The sequence below is a fragment of the Pleurodeles waltl genome, chromosome 6 (assembly GCF_031143425.1).
Source record: "Pleurodeles waltl isolate 20211129_DDA chromosome 6, aPleWal1.hap1.20221129, whole genome shotgun sequence".
Classification (NCBI taxonomy): Eukaryota; Metazoa; Chordata; class Amphibia; order Caudata; family Salamandridae; genus Pleurodeles; species Pleurodeles waltl.
The window spans coordinates 714096592-714120224 of record NC_090445.1 but is presented as its reverse complement, the minus strand read 5'-3'; the positions used below and the strand labels follow the sequence as shown (position 1 = coordinate 714120224).

At 44.6% G+C, this 23633-nt stretch overlaps 1 protein-coding gene across 6 annotated transcripts in view; it reads right to left on the bottom strand.

Moving 5' to 3' along the window:
- The window catches only part of ATE1 (arginyltransferase 1), a 412370-nt gene that overhangs the window by 5748 nt on the left and 382989 nt on the right, over positions 1–23633 (bottom strand). For all 6 annotated transcript variants that reach the window (XM_069239196.1, XM_069239195.1, XM_069239197.1 and 3 more), the window contains one exon: positions 13865–13985. In XM_069239196.1, the coding sequence (XP_069095297.1) occupies positions 13865–13985 (121 nt within the window). The remainder of the gene's footprint in view (positions 1–13864; positions 13986–23633) is intronic.

Genomic DNA, 23633 nt, shown 5'->3' with positions numbered 1-23633 from the left:
TGCCCCCAAAGCCTGGGTAAAGAGGGAGGCAGGCAGAAGCCACATTAAAGCTCCGCTAGTTACGGGTTTGAGGTTCCAACAGGACTTAGAGCTCAGCCAGGGCCCGGTTTCCGACTGGAGCTTTCAGTGGCTCGCCCACCTCTAGTCAATAGTGCAACAGAATGGCATAGGGGTATCTCACAGCACAATACTGAACGTCCATGATAATGTCGACATTCCAGGAGGCAACAGAATAGAGCAAGAGACCAGCTGTGCCCTGGGGAGAGCGAAACGTGAAGTATGTACGCGCCCAGCTCTCCCCGACAAACAAAACAGAACAACGGGGCGAATCAGCAACAGGCTGTGCGTCGAAGCCTCGGGGGTGGGAGTGGAGGAGATCATCGGGTGGGCGCTGTAAATTCTTCTAGTTTCTAATGATTCGCGCCAACCCCAATCCACTGTCACAAATAATAATTATTCCCCAACGGTGCCTGTCAAAGCCCCAATACGCTAAACAGGACCCACCGGCCCTAATAAATTCCTATAGGCGCTAATCAAATGGGAATCTACCGGGTGCCTGATAATCTCCCTAGCTTTGTTTCTCGGTTACGCAGCGGGTACGGGGGGGGGGGGGGGGCTTCCTGCCCAAAGCCACCGTCACCACGCCTGCCTCTGGGATGGGGTTTATGTGTTCTTCCTCTGAAGCGAGAGGGTTTTCAGGGGATCAAATGGAAAATGAAAACAGACTGCGGCTCTGCGGCAGTTTAAGGCCGGGGCTCTAACCTCAGAAGCTGACTGAGCCCTCGAGCATGTGGTGTGCAGCTGGGGGCGGGAGGCAGGCTGGGGGTGAAGGGTGGGGGCATGACTGACATTTTATCAAACAGCGGGGGAGGCTGCCACCCCTGCGCCTAAACAGAGAAAGCCACAACATTCCTCGGGCAGCCCCCGCCTTGAGATCTTGGCTTCTCGTTTCCTGACGTGCGCCTTTTGATTCGGCTTTCTAGCACGGCTTGTGCATGCAGGGCAGCTTTAGCGCCGGTGCCCGCCTCTGCGACAGTCTTTTTTGGCGCCCCCCGCCCCGCAATGACCTCCTTCTCTATGTAGTCTCTCACAGCCACTCTCCAACAGAGCCCCTCCTCTCTCCAGAGACCTCCTCTCTCTGCAGCAGTCACAATAACCCTCCACTCTATGATGAGCCAAAACTGCCACTAAACAACCCTCCTATCTCTCACCAGCAGGAACATTAATCACCACAATTATCTTGACAGTTTTATTGTTGCCTGAAAACTGCTGGAAGGATAAGGAAGTTCAGGTGTTTTAAACCCTTAAGTTATTATTTAAAAAAAACAACACAGCGCCCACCAAAGTCAGCACCATGAGCCGCTGAACTGGTCGCACCACCCTAAAGCCGGCCCTGGGTGCGTGTACCCTGCAATAAGAGCTAAAGAGCTGACTAATGCGGCGCCCTATGGCACTTTCTGTACGCTCAACACTGCTCGATGCAGGCAGGAACTGTGGCTCTGTGTGATGCGTGCCCTGCAATCGAGCACCTTACAGTCGTTCCATTATAACACTTCTACTAGTGTCTAAAAACCAATATGTACGCGGTAGGGTGTTAGCGGGCCCAGATTTACAGAAAGTGAGTGCAGAGAACTCTCATCAGGCTTACCGGTCTGCCCATACACCCATAATAGAGGGCCACCCTGTGTCTCTGGCTTTGTTCTGGATGCCCCCTTCCTCTCCTACTAATCCCGGCCTCCTGATATACCTCTGTAAATTTTTTTAAAAAAAAACAGTTGTCCAGAGATTTTCATTATTGATTTGTGTTTTTGGATCATTAGAGAAGTAATTTAGCTTGGATAGACATTGCTGATCTGGGCTGAAATTTTCTGGATGACATTTTTAAAAATATGTTGCAGTGGTGATGTAATATTTCAGGAACCATAATACCTATATACTTCATTTTGGTGTCAAAACATAGGTTTGGGTGGTCAAGTAATCGTATAGAGACAGAAAATAACTCCTCAGAGGAACCCTTATGCCATTTTCCAAAATGGCGGCTATACTAGAAGATAGAGAGTCATATAGAGAAATGAAACATATAATAATGGTTTTTAATCCTTTCATGTATACACCAAACAATGTTTATGATATGAATATGAAAAGAATAATGTTTATCACTACAGTTTTAGACACATTTTCATGGTTGACTATTTGTTTCAGCAATCACTCGTGGTACATTTGCAAAAAAACATTTGAGAAAAGGATCTCGATGGGGACATCTTTTTGTAGCACAGATTTTGCAAGTACATGTAAGTGTAAGTTCTGTAAGTTGAAGCTTTAGCAATTTCATAGGTTTTAGCACCCCATCAATATCTTCCCCACCAATCTCAGACAGATTTTTCTCTACATATGCATGATCCAAAACATTTACGCATCTTTCGATCAAGTATGATGTTTTTTTATGGTGACCATGCACAGAATATAACGTCAGGGGAAGGCCACTTAGCAAGACTAATCTCTTGATCTCATAATACCAAAGATCGTCAAAGGTGTGACAGTCAGAACTCGTTTTCCACACACGCACAAGGTATTTTTCTACGTCTTTATACTCATATTCTTCTTCTGTCTCAGCAAATCCTTTTAGATATTTCACAGGTTCAGCAGTTAAAGCTTCAAGCTTTTTTCCAATTTTGCTCATAGTGTCATCACCCTTACAAATATATGCCTTGATAAGAACGCTGGGCTCCTCTGGGTCAAGTTTCTTGTACAGAATATGAAGCAGGATTAAGTGTCTTTTCTCACCTGTTCCATAACATATTCATAACCCCGACAATCCTAGACGTATGAACACTGCAACAAAACTAAGTAGCACAAGTAGCTGCATAGCTATAGGTGCCGAACTGTTGATAAAGGCAAATTCAATTGTTCCACTTGTAGACATTTGTCTGATTCTCTCACATTCTTTGACAGGTAGTTCAAGATAACTGTCAAAGACAATGTGCAGTTCTTGTAAAGTGCACACTGACTTTGATATCTGTAGAACAGTCTGAACGACCTCTCCGAAGTTTTGCATGGATGAAATCTTGACCATTTGTAATTGTTACATATAGTCCACAACAACAGCATTTTTTTTTTTTTTTTTTTTTAAAGAGGACACCTTTTTTAATTGAAATTCTTCAGGCAAAACTGTTTTTTTTTTTTTTTAGCTCTTGCACAAGTTTGTGCTTCACTGGTTTGGTTGCAGCATCTCCACCAAATAATGCGTTACTTGGAAGAAGATCATGCGATAAAATGTCCTTGATAAATTCACCCCTTTCTTTTGCAACATCCATCTCTCTATGTGCCTGTGAAAGTTGTTTTTTTGAAAAATGTTTTCTAGTGTCTGGTTGGATGAAACTCTTACTATGGCAATTAAAACGTGGAAGTTTAGCTTTAGTGATTATGTCAAACAGCCTTTTCTCATTCAATACAAATCTCTTCTGCTTTCTTTCTGCGTTAGTTTCGATCCATGTTCCAGGACATCTAATAGACGTGTTTTTATAACATTATCCACATATTGTTTGGTCACACAGTTATGTAATTGCACAGTCTCAGTCATTTCAAAGGGGCCTCCTTGGTGTTGTATCAAATGAAGAAGGCTGTCAACATGTTTATTAAAATGTTCCCCTCTCTTTTCCACAAGTTTGTGATGAGTAACAGTTTCATGATGGTCCTTTAATTTTGAATTTGTCATCTCTCTGAAAACATTGCAAATAGAAAGGACTTCATGGTGAACTAGCTGCCATGGAGCAACATATTCACTTTTACGTGTCTGACTAACAATTTCCTTGGAGCTTGTCTGTGATCTCTGGATCGGTTGTTCCAATTTCATATCTGACGCCACATCACTTAACCTTTCCTTTGGCTTCTTGACTCTTTCCAAATACCAGGACCCATATCTCAGGTAGATTATTCAATCAAATTCGTGAAACACAGTAATCAGTGACTCTACAGTCTTCATGTGCACCTCCCAATCACCTTCCTGATCAGCATGTACCAAGTTTTTCACTAGAGTAATCATGCGTAAAACGTTTCCCCAGTATTTGCAGAGTTTTGGTTTTTCTTCACATTCTTCAACAAACTCTAGGCTTTTTGATTTTGAATTGAGTGTACTGAACATTGCCTGGCCTTGCATTATGTCTTTTGAATGCAGTGCACCATGTACCTTGTTCACTTCTGAGATAAGATACGAAAAACTTAATTTGTCATTCTTGTTCCAGAAAGCATTCAAACGTAACATTTCTATAGTCTCAGAAACGATTAGCATACCTAGCAACAAACGAAAGTAATGAATTCTGCTCAGTACTGACTGGACAGTTTTGTTTCCAAAGATTTCAGCCTCAATAAGTGCATTGTCTGTTCCACATCTACTAGATAACTTATTGCACACCGCAACAGAACCTTTGTCACATGGAAAACAACCATCATTGGATAAAGATCATCAAATTCTACTGGATTGCTCATAAAAATGTCAGCTACAATACAGAATACACATTCATTGCAGAAAACTGGCTGGTGTTCAAGATGAGGATGAACATTTTGGATTTTTGTTTTTTTATAGCTGTGTATACTGTTGCATAGTTTGGGACTGGAGATGCTGTTACTGGTAAAAACTCAACCTTCTTCAGTGGGACGGTATTCTGGGAGATCACAGCATGAATTCCAGCCCACTGAGGAACTGGCTTTTCTTTATCCTTCAGTCCACACCAAATAAGCGATATGATAAATTCGGTTAAATCAGCTTTGCGGACCGCAGCATCAGGTAGAAGAGGATCCATGTCCTCAGCCACTTTGAAACTGTCTGGTTGACGGGGGACTTGTTGATGGCTTGTGATTTTGCACACGTTGGCAAAGCAATAGGTTATAAGTTTACAGCTTTGTTTGTTTATGCCGACAGCTTATTTTCCTGCAGCTACTTTGTTGGTACAGTCCCCAAAATGCACCATGGCATTATCATGTGCTGGATGTTCCAGACAAAGAAGAGCAGTCTTCAAAATTCAAATTATCAGGAGCAGCAATTGTAAATCCTTTCCTGGTAAAGTGACTTGGAAGTGGTGTGCTGTCAGATTCACAACTTTTTATATCATGAGCAGCTAATAAGTTCCTGCTCCGTACTATGTCATTATACCTTGTTGATTCACCAATCCTATTCATTGAAGTGATTAGCTTTTCTACCTTTCATAGATTGCGTGGGCAGTCATTATGTGTAGCAGATTGTTTTTTTTGCTGTCATGTAATTCATAAAACATGACTTGGAAAAGACAGTACATTTGCACAGCATAAGCCTGTCAGTTCATAGGACTGTCTTCCACTTCTGGAATCTTCAAATCCATCATCAATGTTGTTGGCTTCTGTTCCGAACTCAAGAACTTAAGTTTGTAACAGTTTTGTTTTGCTGATATTCAACAATGATGTAAAAAAAAAAAAAAAAAAGGTTACAACAACATCAGGCATTCTTGTTGACTCCCATGATTTGTGGAGCTCTGGAATATCACAAACCTTGTCATTACGTCCAAAATGTAAATCTTCCACAACGTTTCTTGAAATGGTTCTTTCTGATTTTACTGCATCCTGTGATCTTATTTTGGCAGCAAGAACTTCAGGAGTCAAATCAGCTGAGAACACCATAAGTGGCTCATTCTTTTTGTTAGACTAACAGCAACAAATTCTGCCATTGTACATTCTCACCAGAAAAATCATAATGTCATTATTATGGATCAATGTTGACAATTAGTTCTCTGATCCCATTTAGAACCCGTAGCCAGCACTCACGAGTGACTCTAAAACTCCATTTGCTTTTTCAATGAATGAAAAGTTATCTGAAGGCTGGCGGTTACGTTTGAGCTGGGAGCTCATTGAACATTCATATTTTCCAATGTATGCATGCATGCAGTTGGGTGGGCATACAAACCTGCTGCAAACATATTCACCTCGCTATTTAGATCAGCTACTCGGTTGAAAACTTCATCTTGGAAGAAATTAGCTGCAGATAAAAACATGTTTGCCCTTTGAGACTCACATACTCTGTACTTTGTTCGTTCGTCAGTCCCTTTGGCCCTCACTCTGGCTAAACCACAGAAAACACATTGAAGGTCCTCTACTTTCTGATATGTTGTTGAAGGTGGATGAGGGGTAGCCATCTATCTTGTAAGTGAATTTGCATTGGGTTTGATTGTCGTTGCTTTCTCAGAGGACTCAGATTCTTGCTGTGATTCACCAGTTTCTGCCACTTTGACAATTTATTTCCACACTTTTTCCATTGTATGTGACTTGTAGCACTTGTAACAATGATAACATATTTGATCCTCTTTACCCATCAGTTTCAATCTTTTGTGAACTTCGTCTGGCCACATTTCTGTATCCTCTCAAACTCTCTTCTGTCCAGCCACAGTTGATGTTAGCTTTTCTTTGGTATTACTTTGGCATGTGACACAATTTCCTTTGTTGGAGTCCTCATATTTTGTAGTTAGCAACACTCTGTCAGAGGTAAAGATCCTCCACTACCACCTGCTTCGCTCATGTTTACGAATCTGAATTAACGGAAATCCTGAAACAAAAACAATATTAAAATAAATTACCAATATGATGGCTAAAACACATCATTATAGAGCCGCCATTTTGGAAAATGGCAGAAGAGTTGTTCTGAGGAGTTATTTCCTGTCTCTGTAATACTGCTTGACCCTCAAGAAACCAAAATTATGTATAGAATTCTCATGGTTCCTGAAAAATGACATCATCACTACAACACTGCTGCCATTTTTAAAAATGTCATCCGGAAAAACACTGGCCCAGGTTAACAATGTCTACCAAAGCTAAATTACTTCTCCAACGATCCAAAAATACAAATCAAAAATGGAAACATCTGGACAACAATTCTTTCATGGAGTTATTTCAAGGGGCCAGGACTATACTCCTGGAATTGGCTGGGGGGGGGGGGGATTGAGATTACACCCTGAGGCCTCGACTTTCTACAACTCTTGCTCACAGGCTTAGGCCAGCAGAGAGCTTTGTGGCATTTCATGGTTGTTTGATACTGGAGAATGCAACACAGTATCTGATTTATGCCACTGCTGAGCTCTGGCTTACAGATGCCAGGGTCCGACCAGTTTGACAAGAGCCGTCCTGCAAGGGTGAGGTTGAGCCTCAAATAGTGTAGACACAATGGTAAAATTAGATGTTGTAAGCTGCAAATATGAGGTTATGTTTGTGGTATTAGACCAGCAGGAGTCAAGCCAAAAGTCAGAGAGGTACTGTGCACAGCTAAAGACAAGGGTACGGCCAAGGAGTGAAAGGAGGGGCAACTGGCTTCTAGGAGCAGAAGTGTACTGTTACTGATACCATAAGGGTGTGAGTGTGAGAACAGATGCCACAGTCAAGCTGAGAGCAAAGGCTGGTGTAGTGACGGTACAAGGGTAAGATTAGTGACATGTTCCTTGCAGGTGCATGGGTAAAATCAGACTGGTAGCATCTAGGTATGGGTCAGGTATGCTGCAAGTGTCATGGTGAGCTAACAATCCAACAGCAGGCATCCTACAAGGGTGCAGTCAGATGTTTGTGTACTGAGTACTAACATTAAAGGCTCTGAGGCTGTAGGTACAAGGGTGAGATTTTAGACTGATACCCAAGGGAGAAAAGTGTGAGAATACTCCCTTATACTCTGTGGCTGCCAGGGTGATATCAGTTACTGTGATATGCGGGCACCACAGTGAGATCCAGGACCAACAAGCGCCATAATAAACATTTCTGTGCCCCAAGCACGACCTCGATTGAGGCCTCGCAGTTGGACAAACTTTAGCTTATCATCTTTTTTTAAATCTATTTTAAGTCAATGTGATACTAAACTATATTCTTTTACATGTTAAACTTACAGAGCTGGGGCACATAAAAACAGCCAAAATGGTCAAGTTAGTGTCATCCAGCAATATAGTACCACAATACAAGAATTGATAACACCTTTTCATTTTCCATTTATGCACATTGCACTTGAAACAACAGCTTTAATTTCCAGAACCTCATCATCTCAAGTACATTTCTGTTCAGAACAGGCATTCTTGTTGCAAGAGTGAAAATCAAAAGACTGTTCCAAGGAGAGTCTGCATTCCATAAGGTGAAATCTGATTAATTTCTCCTTTCCTCTATTTGTACAGTTTTTTAGCTAGATACTGATCCCCAACTTTAAAAGAAAGTGAAATGGGAGGATGAGCCAGACAGGAGACAGACAGAAGGGTAACAAAAATGGTACAGCAAGAGAGGTAAAGTACAGGTGGAAGAGGCATAGAAATTGAGATGAGGCAGAGAGAGACACAAGGTAAAGTGGGAAATGAGAGGGCTACGAAATAAAGAATCAGAGCGCTAGAAAGAGGAAGAAGCAGGAAAAGAAACCTAGGGAAATACATTGGTACGGCTGCTGAGTGAGCTAAAGCAAGAGCTAGATATAGGGAGCACGAAACGAAGAGAGGGACATGGGTGGGGTACACAGAGTGCTAAGGCAGAGAGAAAGGTAAGGGAGAAATAGAGGAGAGAAAGAGAGAGGAAGAGGTAAACAGGTGTGGTAGTGACAGAAGTATGCAGAGAAGCTAGGTACATAAAGGGGCACAATGAGAAGTGAGGTATAAAAATAGGTAAAATAAAGGGAATGGTGAGGCAAGAGAACGAACACAGTGAAAGGGGCAAATGGGGTAAACAAAGATGGTCTACAGAGAGAACAAAGGTGAAAAAGACAGGTGAGGAAGAGAAAGAGAAACAGATGAGGACGGAAGAGGTAGAGTTAAGGGTGATTTAGAAACACTTATTAAGCAAGCTGTAGAGAGAGTAAGTTGAAACAGAAAAGAAGGTGCATAGATGAGAGTTAGGACATGTAATGATAGAGAAACAGGTTCAGAAAAGGATTGAGGCAGCAAGGTAGGAGTAAGATAGTGAGAGGTGAGGGAGGGAACTGACGCCCAAAGAGAGAGGAGCTAACAAATGGTGAATGGTGAAGTAAACTGAGAGATTAGGTAGTGAGAGAGACTGTTGAGATGAGGTAGTAGATTGTGTTGAGGTGGATAAAGGGTGCAAGAGAGGAAGGGAGAAGTGTGAGATCTGGAGCCAGAATGAGAAAGTTGTGAGGTTCAGAAATAGGTAAAGGTGAAAGAGAAGTGAGAGGTGACACAGATGGAGTGGACATACAAGGAGCTGAAAAGGAAACAGTGAACTGGGATCCAGGGAGAGGGTAAGGGTAAACAGAAATTACTGCGGTACAAAGAGGTGCAGAATCAGAGAGGCGAGGTACAGAGATACAGAAAGAGGTACAGAGCGAGAGGAAAGAGAGTGAGGGGGGGCAATGATAGATGAAAAGAAGTAGAGAAAGAGCAGTAATGAGAAAGGAGCCACCTCTTGAGGTTCTTCCTGAAGATGGTGAGAGATGGGCTTTGTCTGAGGTGCTGGGGGAGGTTGTTCCAGCTCTTTGCTGTGATGTCGGTGAAGGACTGTCCTCCGGTGGTTGTTTTATGAAGGAGTGGGATGGTGGCCAGGGCCAGCTGGGCGAAGCGGAGGGATCTAGCGGGGTGTGGAAGGAGACGCGGTGGTTCAGGTAGGCTGGTCCTGCGTTGTGTATGGCCTTGTACATGTGGGTGAGTAGCTTGAAGGTGATTCATTTCTCTTTTGGGAGCCAGTGGAGGGTCCTCAGGTGCTGGGAGATACGTTTCTAGTCACGGTGCAGGCCTAGAGAGCATTGCCATAGTCGAGCATGCTTGTTACTAAGGCGTGGGTGACTGTCTTGCAGCAGTCTGCTTGGATCCATCTGAAGATTTTCCAAAGTTTGCAGAGTGTGTGCCACCAGGAGGAAGCGTTTACCTGGAGGGCCATAGATAAGGAGGAGTCGAGGATGAGGCCTAAGTTGCGGGCGTGCTCAGTCAGTGCAGCGGGGGCTGAGGGATGTGGGCAACCAGGAGTCGTCCCAAGCTGAGGTGGCATTTCTGACGATGATGAGCTCAGTCTTGACAGATTTGAGCTTGACGCAGCTTTCTCTCATCCAGGTGACAAAGGCTTCCATTCCTGAGTGGAAGTTCCTTTTGCCTGTGTCAGGTCTTTGGGGAGGGAAATGGTGAGTTGTGTGTCATCGCCATATGACACGATGTTCATTCCGTGGCTTCTGATGATGGCTGCGAGAGGGGCCATGTATACGTTGAACAGTGTGAGACTCAGTGAGGATCCTTGGGGGACTCTGCAGTTGACTCCTGTGGGTCTGAATGTGTAGGACAGGAGACTGAACCACTGAGTCCTCCAAGAGAGGAAAGAATGGATCCGTTCCAGGGGTCTTCCGCGGATTCCTATGTCATGGAGTCTACTGCGTAGAGTGCTGCAGGAGACCGTGTCGAAGGCTGCTGAGAGGTCGAGGAGTATGAGCGCTGCGGTGTGGCTACGGTCTAGAAGTGATCAGATGTCGGCCGCCGCCGCCAGGAGGGTTGTCTCCATGCTGTGGTTGCTGAGGAAACCAGACTGGGAGCTGTCTGGGGAGTTGTTGGCCTCAATGAAATTCCGTAGTTGTGCAGTGATTGCTTTCTCCAGTACTTTGGTAGGGTAGGGTAGGGTAGCGGCAAGATGGGCCGGAAATTCTTTTGTTCTGATGGGTCAGCAGAGGGTTGCTTCAGGAGAGGGCGTATTTTGGCATGCTTCCAGTCCTCAGGGAAGGTGCCAGTGTTGGAGCAGTTCATTGTGTTTCGGACCTCTGGAGCAATTGATGTGGTGGCTCTGATGTATATGTGGTGTGGACAGGAGTCCATGGGGACTCCGAAGGGGGTGCTGTTCATGATGCTGACTGTTTCCTCTGCGGTGAGCGAGGACCAGCTGTGGATGGTCTGGGTGGGTTCTGGGGATGTTGGTCAGTCGCAGGTTCTGGTGCCAGGTTTTTCTGGGAGAAAGCTGTCGTAGACGTCCTGGATCTTGCGGTGGGAAAAGGTGGGGTTTGTTGCAGAGGTCCTGTGACGGTGGATGCTGGTGGCTTCGGAGGGGGGATTTGTGAACTCAATGATTGAGAAGAGTTCTTTAGAGTTGTGTGTGAAGGAGTTGAGGCGGTCGCGGAATGCATCCTTACATGCGTTCTTGATGTTTCGGCAGTGGGTGGCGGTTGCGGCTCTGAAGGAGGTGAGCTCTTTGCTGGTTTGGATGTTCCTCCATATGTTCTCTAAACGTCTGTGGGTGAGCTTTGATTCTTGGAGTTCGGTGGTGAACCCGCTGGCTTTCTTATGTGCGCGGTTGGCTGATGTCAGCGAAGGGGGACTAGAGTGTCGGTGCATTCAGTGATCCATGTGGTGAGATTGGCTGCTGCTGTGTTGGCGTCATCGGAGGGAGGAGGAAGGGAGAGATTTGGCGAGAGATGAGGTGAGTTGCTCGTTGGTGATTTCGTTCCGTTTCCTGTGGGGGAACCTGGAGGTGCGATGCGGCTTCTGGGTGCGGTGATTGCAAAATGTAAGTAGCGGTGGTCGGTCCAGTCTGGGGTGGAGATGGTCTGGATGGTGATCCGGTTGCTTGAGGTAAGCTGGAGTTCAGAGTGGGTCCTGTGATGTGTGTGGGTGTGGAGACCAGCTGTCTGAGGCCCAGGGTGGCGAGGTTATCGAGTAGAGCGGTGGTGTTTGGGTCCGCGCAGTCCTCGAGGTGGAAATTCAGGTTGCCGAGGAGGAGGTAGTTGTCTGATGCCAGAGTCTGGGAGGGGTAGCGATATCTACAATGTTGTCTATGAATGGTGGGCGGGGGCCGGGTGGCCTGTACACCAGGGTGCAGCAGATGGAGGAGTTGTCAGGCGAAGAAGGTGGCGGATGCCAGAGAGTGCTTGCACATCTGCAAAGCGTATGCCAATAGTGAAATCCGAGCGAAGTCATAAAATTTAAACAATATGGTGTTGGGTGCCAGACTAGCCCTAACACCTGCCACCACAGGTGTCGGAGGACCACACACTGAAGAGTGGGTGGTTGCCTAAATATTGAAAGAAGAGTGGCCAGGGCACACCAATAGCATGAATCCTGATCCTGATAATGTTCAGGAATAAATAGAAAGTTCGTTCTTGGAAGATGATGTGTAGATATTTATTATATATGTATATAAAACATTATATGTAAACACGAAAGGTACATAGATCAAGCTGCTGGTAGTGTTGAACACTCTGCCAAAACCCCGACGCGCACGGCACAGGTTTATTCGCTCCACAAATACTTGAGGCTTATCATGGCCATCATTTGCCTATACTATTTGATTTCTCCCAAGGACTCATGACTACCAGCAGCTTGATCTATGTACCTTTCGTGTTTACATATAATGTTTTATATAAATCTGAAGCCTTGACAAAGTCTTGAAGACGAAACACGTGTTGGCTGTTTTGCTGTATGGACTTATTGTTACATTCGAACATCCTATTGAACTCTGACCATTTATCACCATCTGGCTGCTCTGGACACATGGTCATTTTGTACAACGCAGTCTTTTGATTGAGATTTCTACTTTCTACCTGCACTTACAATAAATATCTACACATCATCTTCCGAGAACGAACTTTCTATTTATTCCTGAACATTATCAGGATTCATGCTATTGGTGTGCCCTGGCCACTCTTCTTTCAGATGGAGGAGTTGTGACCGGCACAGGAGGGGTGCAGAGAAAAGGAAGAGAGATGGAAAGAAAACCGAAGTAAAAGGAAAAATGAATGAAAAAAAGGTAGAAAAAGAGATAGAGAGAAGATACTTACTAGTGATGGCCACTAGATCGCCAGGGATGAGGCGCAGGGATGAGCCTGCGGATGGAGGAGGGCCTCGAACTGAGAATCGGGAGGCTCTCAGTTCACCCCACAAAGGCAGAGGAAGCAGCAGCAGAGGAGCTGGGGAGGGCAGCAGATGCTGACAAGGAGGTCAGTGCGGTCTCTGGGGTCAACAGTAAAAGGACAATGCACAACGAGTAAGAGGGAATGGCGGTGCAGGGGGCAAAAGCATAGCAAGTCCAACATGTGGTGATGAATTATGAGAGAACACACCATTCTTTGAAGGGGATGATGGGCAGTGTGCCCTGGAAGCCCACAATTACTTAAGGAAAGGGGAGGACAGAAATCCTTGCCACCGAACAAAGATTAGTATACTACAAAAATGGGAAAGGTACAACGAAAAGCATAAAACTTGCCTCAACTTCAAAAATGTAATTATTTTTTACTGATAAAAAAGTGCCCTGGATGTACCCACTGGCATCAACTGTATTGTGCAGGGAGGGGCCCAGGACACAGGAGTACTAGTACGATTATTGTTGTTGCATTACTTAAAATATTTTAGTGATGTAATGGCTGAAAAAATGTTACATTAGGCTGGTGACAAAGAAAACTAGTGAAGAGGTTAAATCCCAGTAAAGGTGTCAGAGTACTGTATTTTAATAAATGATACAGTCAATGAAGGACCAGGCAACCTGACCTCCTGCACCTGAATGTAAAAAGCGGCAAACTGGGTTAAGACCCTGACAGTGCTGCTTCCACTGTCCATGGTACCAAACATGGCTCTTCTCCTACCTATTCTGTCTGCACTGCCTTCAGAAGCTCCATGGACCAGCTTTCCACAAGGTACGTGGTTTGAACGTATCGTTTATGCGGTGATTACCATCATGGCGGGAGCCACCCCACACTTAAACAGTTCCTCCTAAAGCCCAGTTTCACAGTGCACAAGAGAGGAATGACTGTCTTAGTTTGGATATCAAGTCTGAGATCCTCCTTAGTGGCAAATTAAAGTTCAAGGTGACAGTAGTACTGAATATTTCTTGTCATGTCATCCAAGGCCTGATCCTACTTTCTACGGACCAAGGGGCGTGTGCGGGCTAAGGCCCCTTCCAAACATACCTGCTTTGGGATTTTGGTTAAGGCGGGCATACTTCGATTGCTCAAGCTTAGGCAGGCACTTTTCAATATCCACCCAGGTATAAGTGTCTGGGCACAGCAGATCAGACGGGCGGTACTGTCCCTAGGAGAGAAAGAAGTACTGAGTAAGTACAATGGCAGATAAAAGAGTACTGCTGACAATCAAATATGTCATTAATGACTTAGAATCTAAGACCTGATCAGTATTTCACACAATGTGATTTTAAAACAGATAGATTAGTCAGTAGACATCGAAGGCGGGATAACCATGGCATTATATACCAGTGATGTAGAAGTGGATGTTAGTTTGTAGGAGATCTGTACAAGCATATTATAACATAACATGTATGTGAAAACATTGAGTAAACTACTATAGAGCAAACCTTAACAGAAACAAAAACACTCAAAGAAAATCATATTTGTGGATCTAATTTTAACACTACCTTTGAATTTACAGGGATGTGGAATTCCTATCGCCCGACGCCCGGGACATCTTGTTTGGGGTCAAGGGCAACAAGTTTTTATGTTTACTTTGTCCTTGGGACAAGTAGGCCCAACCCCCTGCAGCACAAACCCTTTGGCTGCCCGATTACAGAGAGTGGAACTCTCTGCAGTTGAGGTAATGTGTTTCCAAAAGATAATGCTGTTCGAACTTGTATTTATGGTTCATTATTTGAAAGCCTTCATTATTAGGGTGAGTGCTGTAAATAAATGTTTTAAGCTCACACTTCACTACTGACGTTGGTTCCAGTACCCAAAAAAAAAAACGTGTATGTACATGTTTGAAAAGTTTAGGCTATGAGGCTAAGTATAATGCTCCCAGAATGCTCTCTGATTATATGCAAATGAAGTGTCATTTAGTAAAATGTGTTGATGCATGCTAGTATTTCCCAAAAATATTTCTAATGGAAAATCAGTGTAACCATTTTCAACACGATTATGGGAAGCATGAAAATAAACAAACACTGACAAAGCCAACTGATCTGACATATTTTTATAAGTTTTTTAGTTTCATCAATGCGTGTCTTGTTTTGACATGGCTTTTGTAACACTTTATTGTTGTGGGAGCTACCAGGCCCTCAACATTGTAACAAACACTGGCAAACCCCCCCCCAAAAAGTTTTTGAACTCTCTAAAAGCACACCAGCGGCATAACAAAGGCCCCGCAGCCGCCCTCCAGGGGGCCCCTTCAGCACAGCACCTGCCCTGAGTGAGTCTGGAGAGGGGGCTCCTCCATGTTCTTTACAAAGGGGCACCCTCCAGTTTAGTTACGTCACTGATTGCCACTGTAGTACCTGACACTGAACAAAACTACTTTGTGTGACAATATGCTCCTTGTGGAAGAGCAGAATGCGATCACTCACAGTAAAGCCGGCCGAAAGAGAGAGAAATAGAAGTTTAATAAAAACAAAATGTCTTTGTTAACACCAGACCTAATTAGGGACCATGACCCACATGTAGGTAGCTTTTTGCATGTCGCAAACAGCGACTTTCGCTGTTTGCGACATGCAAAAAGCACACTGCGATGCACAAACCCAGTTTTGCGACTCGCAATTAGTAAGGGGTGTTCCCTTCCTAATTGCGACTCGCAGTGCAATGTAGGATTGTTTTGTGACCGCGAACGCGGGCGCAAACCAATCGCAGTTTGCACCCATTTCAAATGGGTGCTAACACTTTCGCAAAAGGGAAGGGATCCCCATGGGACCCCTTCCCCATTGTGAATGTCACTGTAAACATTTTTTCAGAGCAGGCAGTGGTCCTGAGGACCACTGCCTGCTCTGAAAAAATGAAACAAAAACGTTTCATTTTTCATTTTTGTTATGCATCTCGTTTTCCTTTAAGGAAAACGGGCTGCATTACAAAAAAAAAACTGCTTTATTGAAAAGCAGTCACAGACATGGTGGTCTGCTGTCTCCAGCAGGCCACCATCCCTGTGAGGGCCGCCATTCGCGAGGGGGTCGCAAATTGCGACCCACCTCATGATTATTCATGAGGTGGGCATTTGCGAAGCCCTTGCGAATCACAGATGGTGTCAGGGACACCATCCTACATTCGGATTTGTGACTCGCAATTTGCAGGTCGCAAATCTGAACCTACCTACATGTGGCCCCAAATTCTTAAAGAAAGTCACAAAAGTGCACCCATGGTATATGTCGTACCCTATAAAATATTTGTGAACTGTATTTTAGCATGGGTAAATACGATGTGTAGATTTGCTCATGTAAAAATCTACTGAGCATTTGCAAGTTCATTTTCCCTCCAGCCACTTTCTTCCCAACCCTGGAAGAAGTTCTAATTCTGCCATTGTCAGGAGTAAATGTCCAACCTTTCTTATTATGGGAAAATATTAGAGAGAAGCTGGTAAAAATCTTTAAAACATGCAGGTTAGTAGGTTTGCAGACTCAAAGGCATTCCAGCCCTAGAACTATTGCTTACTGCTTCCTCCAGCCTCAGTATGCAGATCTGCAGAAAGGTGGCAAAATAAGGAAATTGCTACAGTAGGGATTGAAACTGCAAGTATTCAAGCCCTACTATGGTAGTAGCCCTGGCATAATCAGAGAGGCTATTATCAGAGCACTTACATAATGAGATTGCTGCCATAATTTGTCGCCACACTACATGGCACCAAAGGGACAAGTAGATCTTTTTACAGGACAAGTAGATTTGAGAAGCAACCTGTCCACTGGACAAGTAGATATTTTAATAAATTCCACACCCCTGATTTACTTGACATATTACATTTTAATACCACACAGTTCTTTGGAAATATTTAATGTAGTACAGATTTCTTTTTGGAGGGGAGGTAGTTTTTATGACTTTCTCATTAAGGCCCTTGGAGAGCTGCTGTTTGCTCAGACTTTTTCAGCTTTTCACTGTAAGCCTCTGTAGTTTTTCTTACTCAGAGTGATACATGCGGCACTCCATAAGCTGGTCCCACATCCTTCTAGATCATTAAGGATAATGTATAGAGTTATGGATTTTCATGTGATGGCCTAAACATTCTGGGTGTAGTAATCTTGTTTTGCTTTAACTGAATTAATTAGAATAACACACCTGAAAACAATGATTTGTTCAGGACTGGAGACAGTGGGCCTGGTTCACAAAGGTTAGTTTGAATGCTAGATCTTCAACGCCTTGGTTTTGCTATTTGTATACACATAATTTTGAGAGATTTACACCTACATGTAGATATGAGGGCCTCTACCTCCTCAAATGAGAGACTGGATACTCCTACGATCACATTTAAAAAGTGTGAAATTACCATTAGTAACCTTCCAACCGTGGTTGAGATCGCCTTAAATGAAAATATAGGAAAATTTAATCAAGTTTATTATTTTGTTAAACAAATTAAAATAATTTTAAACAAATGATACTAACATAGGGCTACTTGAAGTATATCAAATATATAAAATATAGTACCTCCTAAACTTAACATTTTAAAACACTGTATTAAATTGCAAATTCCTTTAAATATATTTTGATATATATTAAATGTGTTAATTTTAAAAATATTTTTAACAATGCTTTAACATTACAATCACTGATCAACTCTAAACATTTTTTTAAATTTGTAACAAACTTGGTTATCAGTCATGATTTTAATTATTTATAATGTTCAGACTTTTAAACTAAATTAACATTTGAATTGAAATTACGTTCAATTTAAGTATGTTATCAAATTTAAAAAGTAATTCAATTGAAGATCAATTAGCCTCAAGTTTTTTTAACATAAAATGGATGTTACTCCATATGACATTTAGAATTTATTGATTTTACATTATTTCCTATTGAGTGTTAGTGTTATAGCTTGTCAACATCATTTTCTATGGGACTGTGTTGCAATACTAATGGTTGGCCATGTGTGGTATTTGACTCCAAGGCTGGGCAGGAGTACATAAGGCTATTTAATTGCTCTTAAGGCTGCAGTAGAATTGAAGAAGTTACTTGCCTTCGATAACTTGCCTTCGAAGAGACTTTATCTAACTGCAGATTATTCTTCTGATAAGAGACTTCTAACCAATGATTTTTTAGAATAGATACCCAGGCAATACCTCCCCGGAGGTGGGATTTCAAAATGGCTCAAACCAGGAAATTCAGGAGGACTGACTGAGCAAAATGCTTGTCTTGACAGACTGGACTGTCCAAGCAGTAGGGCTTTGTGAATGTTTTGAGTATCAACCCCACATCAGCTTGGAAGATGGCCAGGATAGGTACTCTGCACACTTACACATCAGTAGAGGCACTGGCTCAGGTAGAATGGCCCTGCAAGTCCTCAGGTGGCTAGTTCTTAGCTAGTACATAGCAGATCTTGATGCAAAAAAGAATCCATCCAGAGGTGGTTCCCTCCTGCACCGCCCTGCCTTTTTTGTGCTCCTATGAAATTGATGAGGAGCTGATCGTCCACCCACTGGTCATTGGTATGATCATTGTAATCTAACCTCTCCTCTTCCTTGGATAGAGTGAAATGAAAAATATGGACGTGATGTTTTGGCCGCGTTGTAATGGAGTCACCACCTTTGACAGGAAGATGGTGCGAGTCAGATGAACCAATTTGTCCGGGTAGAAGCTGGTGTATGAATGATTAACCTAAAAAGCCTAAAGCCCACTGACCCTCCTGGCTGATGTAATAGCTGCTAAGAAGACCATCTTCAAAAGTATGAAGTGACTGCTATGTAGGGGCTTGAATGGGGAGCCCATAAGATACATCAGGACCAAATTAAGGTCCCATTGGAGCTTGTTGAAAGGGGTAGGAGGGAACAAATGTTGTAAACTCATGAAGAAATGTGTCACAACAGGTGACCTAAAGAGTGAGGTTGATCCAGCAAAAAAAAAGCAGACACGTCAGGAAGATAACCTTAACAGTCCTCATAATTGGCTCCACCCCTTCCGCCTTCCACCTAGAATGACTCCTGGTGGTCCACTGCACTGGGAAACGCCCTTGCTTCCATTGAACACGCACGCAATCTGGGCATTATCCTGGACTCCTCTCTATCCATGACCTGCCAAGTCAACACCATCTCATCATCATGCTTCCACACCCTCCGACTCCTTCGAAAGATCTTCAAGTGGATCCCCTCTGACACAAAGAAGACAGTCACCCACACACTCGTCACTAGCAAACTGGACTACGGCAATGCACTCTATGCCGGCATCACCAAGAAACTGCAATCAAGACTACAAAGAATCCAGAATGCAGCAGCAAGACTCATCCCGGACATCACACAACACAGCCACATCTCCTCCCACCTCAGAGATCTAAACTGGCTTTCAGTCAACAAGCGCATCACATACAAACTCCTGATCCACAACTACAGGGTACTACACAACATAGGACCGGCATAGCTCAACCACCATCTCGCCTTCTACATACCCAACAGACAGCTCCATTCTTACCAGCTCGCCCTCGCAGTCGTTCCCAAGATCTGGAAATGCACAGTAGGAGAAAGTTCCTTCTACCTCGCAGCCCAGACATGGAACACGTTACCTCTCAAACTCAGATACATCGCATCACTAAAGCAGTTCAGGAAGGACCTCAAGACATGGCTCTTCAAATGAGCAGCAGGCTCGCAAACAGCACCTTGAGACCCTACGGGTAATTAGCCACACTTTAGAATTCACTGATTGATTGAGTGCCCAAGGCAAGGCCAGCACAAACAACAATACCTTCAACACGGGCAGAAAGTGGATCAACATCCAGAAATGGAAGGGCATAACACTGTAGCATGATTTGGAGCATCCGCTTGTTGGAGGTTATTACTTGCCATTCAGGCAGGTGGTCCCTGATCCTGCTACTAATGGGAAGGGTGTGCTGTGTTGAAGAGAAAAGACATAGTAAAAAGGTTTGTTTTTGTTGTCTGGAACCCATCAAGAGGCAGATGGATCTGCCAGTGACTTGTCTCTCCTTATAGCCCTTGAGCACTGTGTGCCTTATTGCTCAATAGGCAGGCTCCATCAACAGGCATGTCTATTAAGGAAGAACAGAAATCCCCTGAAAACCCTGTTGACCTCAGCCAGGTATGACTGTGGAGTGCTACTGTTGTGGACATGGCTCTGCCGAGCGAGTCAGCAGTGTCCAGTACACACCGAATGGTGAACTTTGCTTTGTCCCAGACATTGCCTAGTTCAAGAATGCCTGGCTCCTTTTGGGAAGTATGGGTAGAAGCTGTGCAACCGCTTCCCATAACAAGTCAGTATAGTGGCCCAAAAGGCTACAGTGTTCACTGACTGTAATGCCAGGTTGGTGGAAGAGAAGATCATCTCCTCAAAATTATCCAGCCTCTTTTAGTCCCTATCGCAAGGAGTGGTAGAGAATGCGCTCAGGTTATGTCTGGCTGTTGAGGCCTGCACCACCAGGCTCTCGGGAGAGGGATGCTGGGGAGGAGGACAGGGCAGTTTTGACGAGCAATCAGCCAGTGCACACGAGCCAACGGGCAGGGTTTAGCGCAGGCCCCATGAGAACGTTAGTGAGGGCCTCATTCAATGGGAATATGGGCTCCGCAGAGCTGACCCCTGTTTGAAGCACCTCCATCAAGAAGTTGATCTTGACCTCGATAAAGGGCAGCTGTAGGCCAAGGACCTCTTCTGCTCTGCGCATTACAATAGCGAAAGACACTCCTTCCTCCATGGAAAGGCCGTGAGTAGAAATCAGGCCAGTGTCTGGTGAGGTGTCCAGACTACTAGCATCACCCAGCTCCTCATACTAATTTTACTCCTGGTAATGATCATCCTCCAATGGGCCATAGTCCTCTTCATCATCACAAGGTGGGGCTTCCCAAGGTTGGTGCATTCAGGGTGGGTTGAACCTGTACGGGCGGTGCCGCTGTCTAAGGGCGTCAAAGCAGTACCGTCTCCAACATCTATGCCGGATTGGGAGCTGCATAGGTGTTGGCGTTGGAATCAGTCCACATCCGGGGGTGGATCAGAGGGCCCAGCTGGTGTCACGGGCGAGCCCAACGGGTGTAACCCCCAGAGGCACCTTTTGGGTCCTTGGTTGCTAGAGAGAGACGGTCACCCAAAGATGGAGTGTGTGGCATCATAGAAGTCCTTCATTTGGGCTGAGGTAGCTCTAGCTCCAGGGAATTCAGGGAAGCGTGGAGTGGACCCAGCTGGTGGCTCCACTGGTGGAAAGAGTGGCCTGTAAGCACGGCGCCAATTAGGCTGAAGAGTGCTTTGACTTCTTCGTGTGCTTCTTTAACTTACCCAACTTTGAGGACTTGGGATAGGAGGATGAGCGTCTGCGCGATCGGCTCCTAGAGCAGGCCAGAGATCACCCTCGAGATCAGGACCACGAATGGCACGGAGCCTTCTTTTTCTGCGCTGCCAAGAGCTTCTTCGGCTGCTCGAACTGCTCTCGGGTACATCGACTTGCAGTCAGCACAGGGAGTCGCGGCTCGACCCCAGGCTCTACAGGAAAATCAAGAGGGGGTAAGAGACAGACAATGGTCTGTGATACTCCTCATATAGTTAAAATCCCATGGGTTTTTTGGGGACATATCCCTCACACACTGGGAGCAGAAAGCTACAAAAATAATTAAATATAGCGGCCAAAACAAATGGTAAAAAAAAGACGAGGTTGCTCTCCTGGTCCATTGAAAGAAGCTGATGTTGCGCGAGGGTGGTGCCTATCAAGGCAGTGCACACGTCACTTAAAATGCTGACCTGGAATGGTTGGCCATGTGTGGTATTTGACTCCAAGGCTGGGCAGGAGTACATAAGGCTATTTAATTGCTCTTAAGGCTGCAGTAGAATTGAAGAAGTTACTTGCCTTCGATAACTTGCCTTCGAAGAGACTTTATCTAACTGCAGATTATTCTTCTGATAAGAGACTTCTAACCAATGATTTTTTAGAATAGATACCCAGGCAATACCTCCCCGGAGGTGGGATTTCAAAATGGCTCAAACCAGGAAATTCAGGAGGACTGACTGAGCAAAATGCTTGTCTTGACAGACTGGACTGTCCAAGCAGTAGGGCTTTGTGAATGTTTTGAGTATCAACCCCACATCAGCTTGGAAGATGGCCAGGATAGGTACTCTGCACACTTACACATCAGTAGAGGCACTGGCTCAGGTAGAATGGCCCTGCAAGTCCTCAGGTGGCTAGTTCTTAGCTAGTACATAGCAGATCTTGATGCAAAAAAGAATCCATCCAGAGGTGGTTCCCTCCTGCACCGCCCTGCCTTTTTTGTGCTCCTATGAAATTGATGAGGAGCTGATCGTCCACCCACTGGTCATTGGTATGATCATTGTAATCTAACCTCTCCTCTTCCTTGGATAGAGTGAAATGAAAAATATGGACGTGATGTTTTGGCCGCGTTGTAATGGAGTCACCACCTTTGACAGGAAGATGGTGCGAGTCAGATGAACCAATTTGTCCGGGTAGAAGCTGGTGTATGAATGATTAACCTAAAAAGCCTAAAGCCCACTGACCCTCCTGGCTGATGTAATAGCTGCTAAGAAGACCATCTTCAAAAGTATGAAGTGACTGCTATGTAGGGGCTTGAATGGGGAGCCCATAAGATACATCAGGACCAAATTAAGGTCCCATTGGAGCTTGTTGAAAGGGGTAGGAGGGAACAAATGTTGTAAACTCATGAAGAAATGTGTCACAACAGGTGACCTAAAGAGTGAGGTTGATCCAGCAAAAAAAAAAGCAGACACGTCAGGAAGATAACCTTAACAGTCCTCATAATTGGCTCCACCCCTTCCGCCTTCCACCTAGAATGACTCCTGGTGGTCCACTGCACTGGGAAACGCCCTTGCTTCCATTGAACACGCACGCAATCTGGGCATTATCCTGGACTCCTCTCTATCCATGACCTGCCAAGTCAACACCATCTCATCATCATGCTTCCACACCCTCCGACTCCTTCGAAAGATCTTCAAGTGGATCCCCTCTGACACAAAGAAGACAGTCACCCACACACTCGTCACTAGCAAACTGGACTACGGCAATGCACTCTATGCCGGCATCACCAAGAAACTGCAATCAAGACTACAAAGAATCCAGAATGCAGCAGCAAGACTCATCCCGGACATCACACAACACAGCCACATCTCCTCCCACCTCAGAGATCTAAACTGGCTTTCAGTCAACAAGCGCATCACATACAAACTCCTGATCCACAACTACAGGGTACTACACAACATAGGACCGGCATAGCTCAACCACCATCTCGCCTTCTACATACCCAACAGACAGCTCCATTCTTACCAGCTCGCCCTCGCAGTCGTTCCCAAGATCTGGAAATGCACAGTAGGAGAAAGTTCCTTCTACCTCGCAGCCCAGACATGGAACACGTTACCTCTCAAACTCAGATACATCGCATCACTAAAGCAGTTCAGGAAGGACCTCAAGACATGGCTCTTCAAATGAGCAGCAGGCTCGCAAACAGCACCTTGAGACCCTACGGGTAATTAGCCACACTTTAGAATTCACTGATTGATTGAGTGCCCAAGGCAAGGCCAGCACAAACAACAATACCTTCAACACGGGCAGAAAGTGGATCAACATCCAGAAATGGAAGGGCATAACACTGTAGCATGATTTGGAGCATCCGCTTGTTGGAGGTTATTACTTGCCATTCAGGCAGGTGGTCCCTGATCCTGCTACTAATGGGAAGGGTGTGCTGTGTTGAAGAGAAAAGACATAGTAAAAAGGTTTGTTTTTGTTGTCTGGAACCCATCAAGAGGCAGATGGATCTGCCAGTGACTTGTCTCTCCTTATAGCCCTTGAGCACTGTGTGCCTTATTG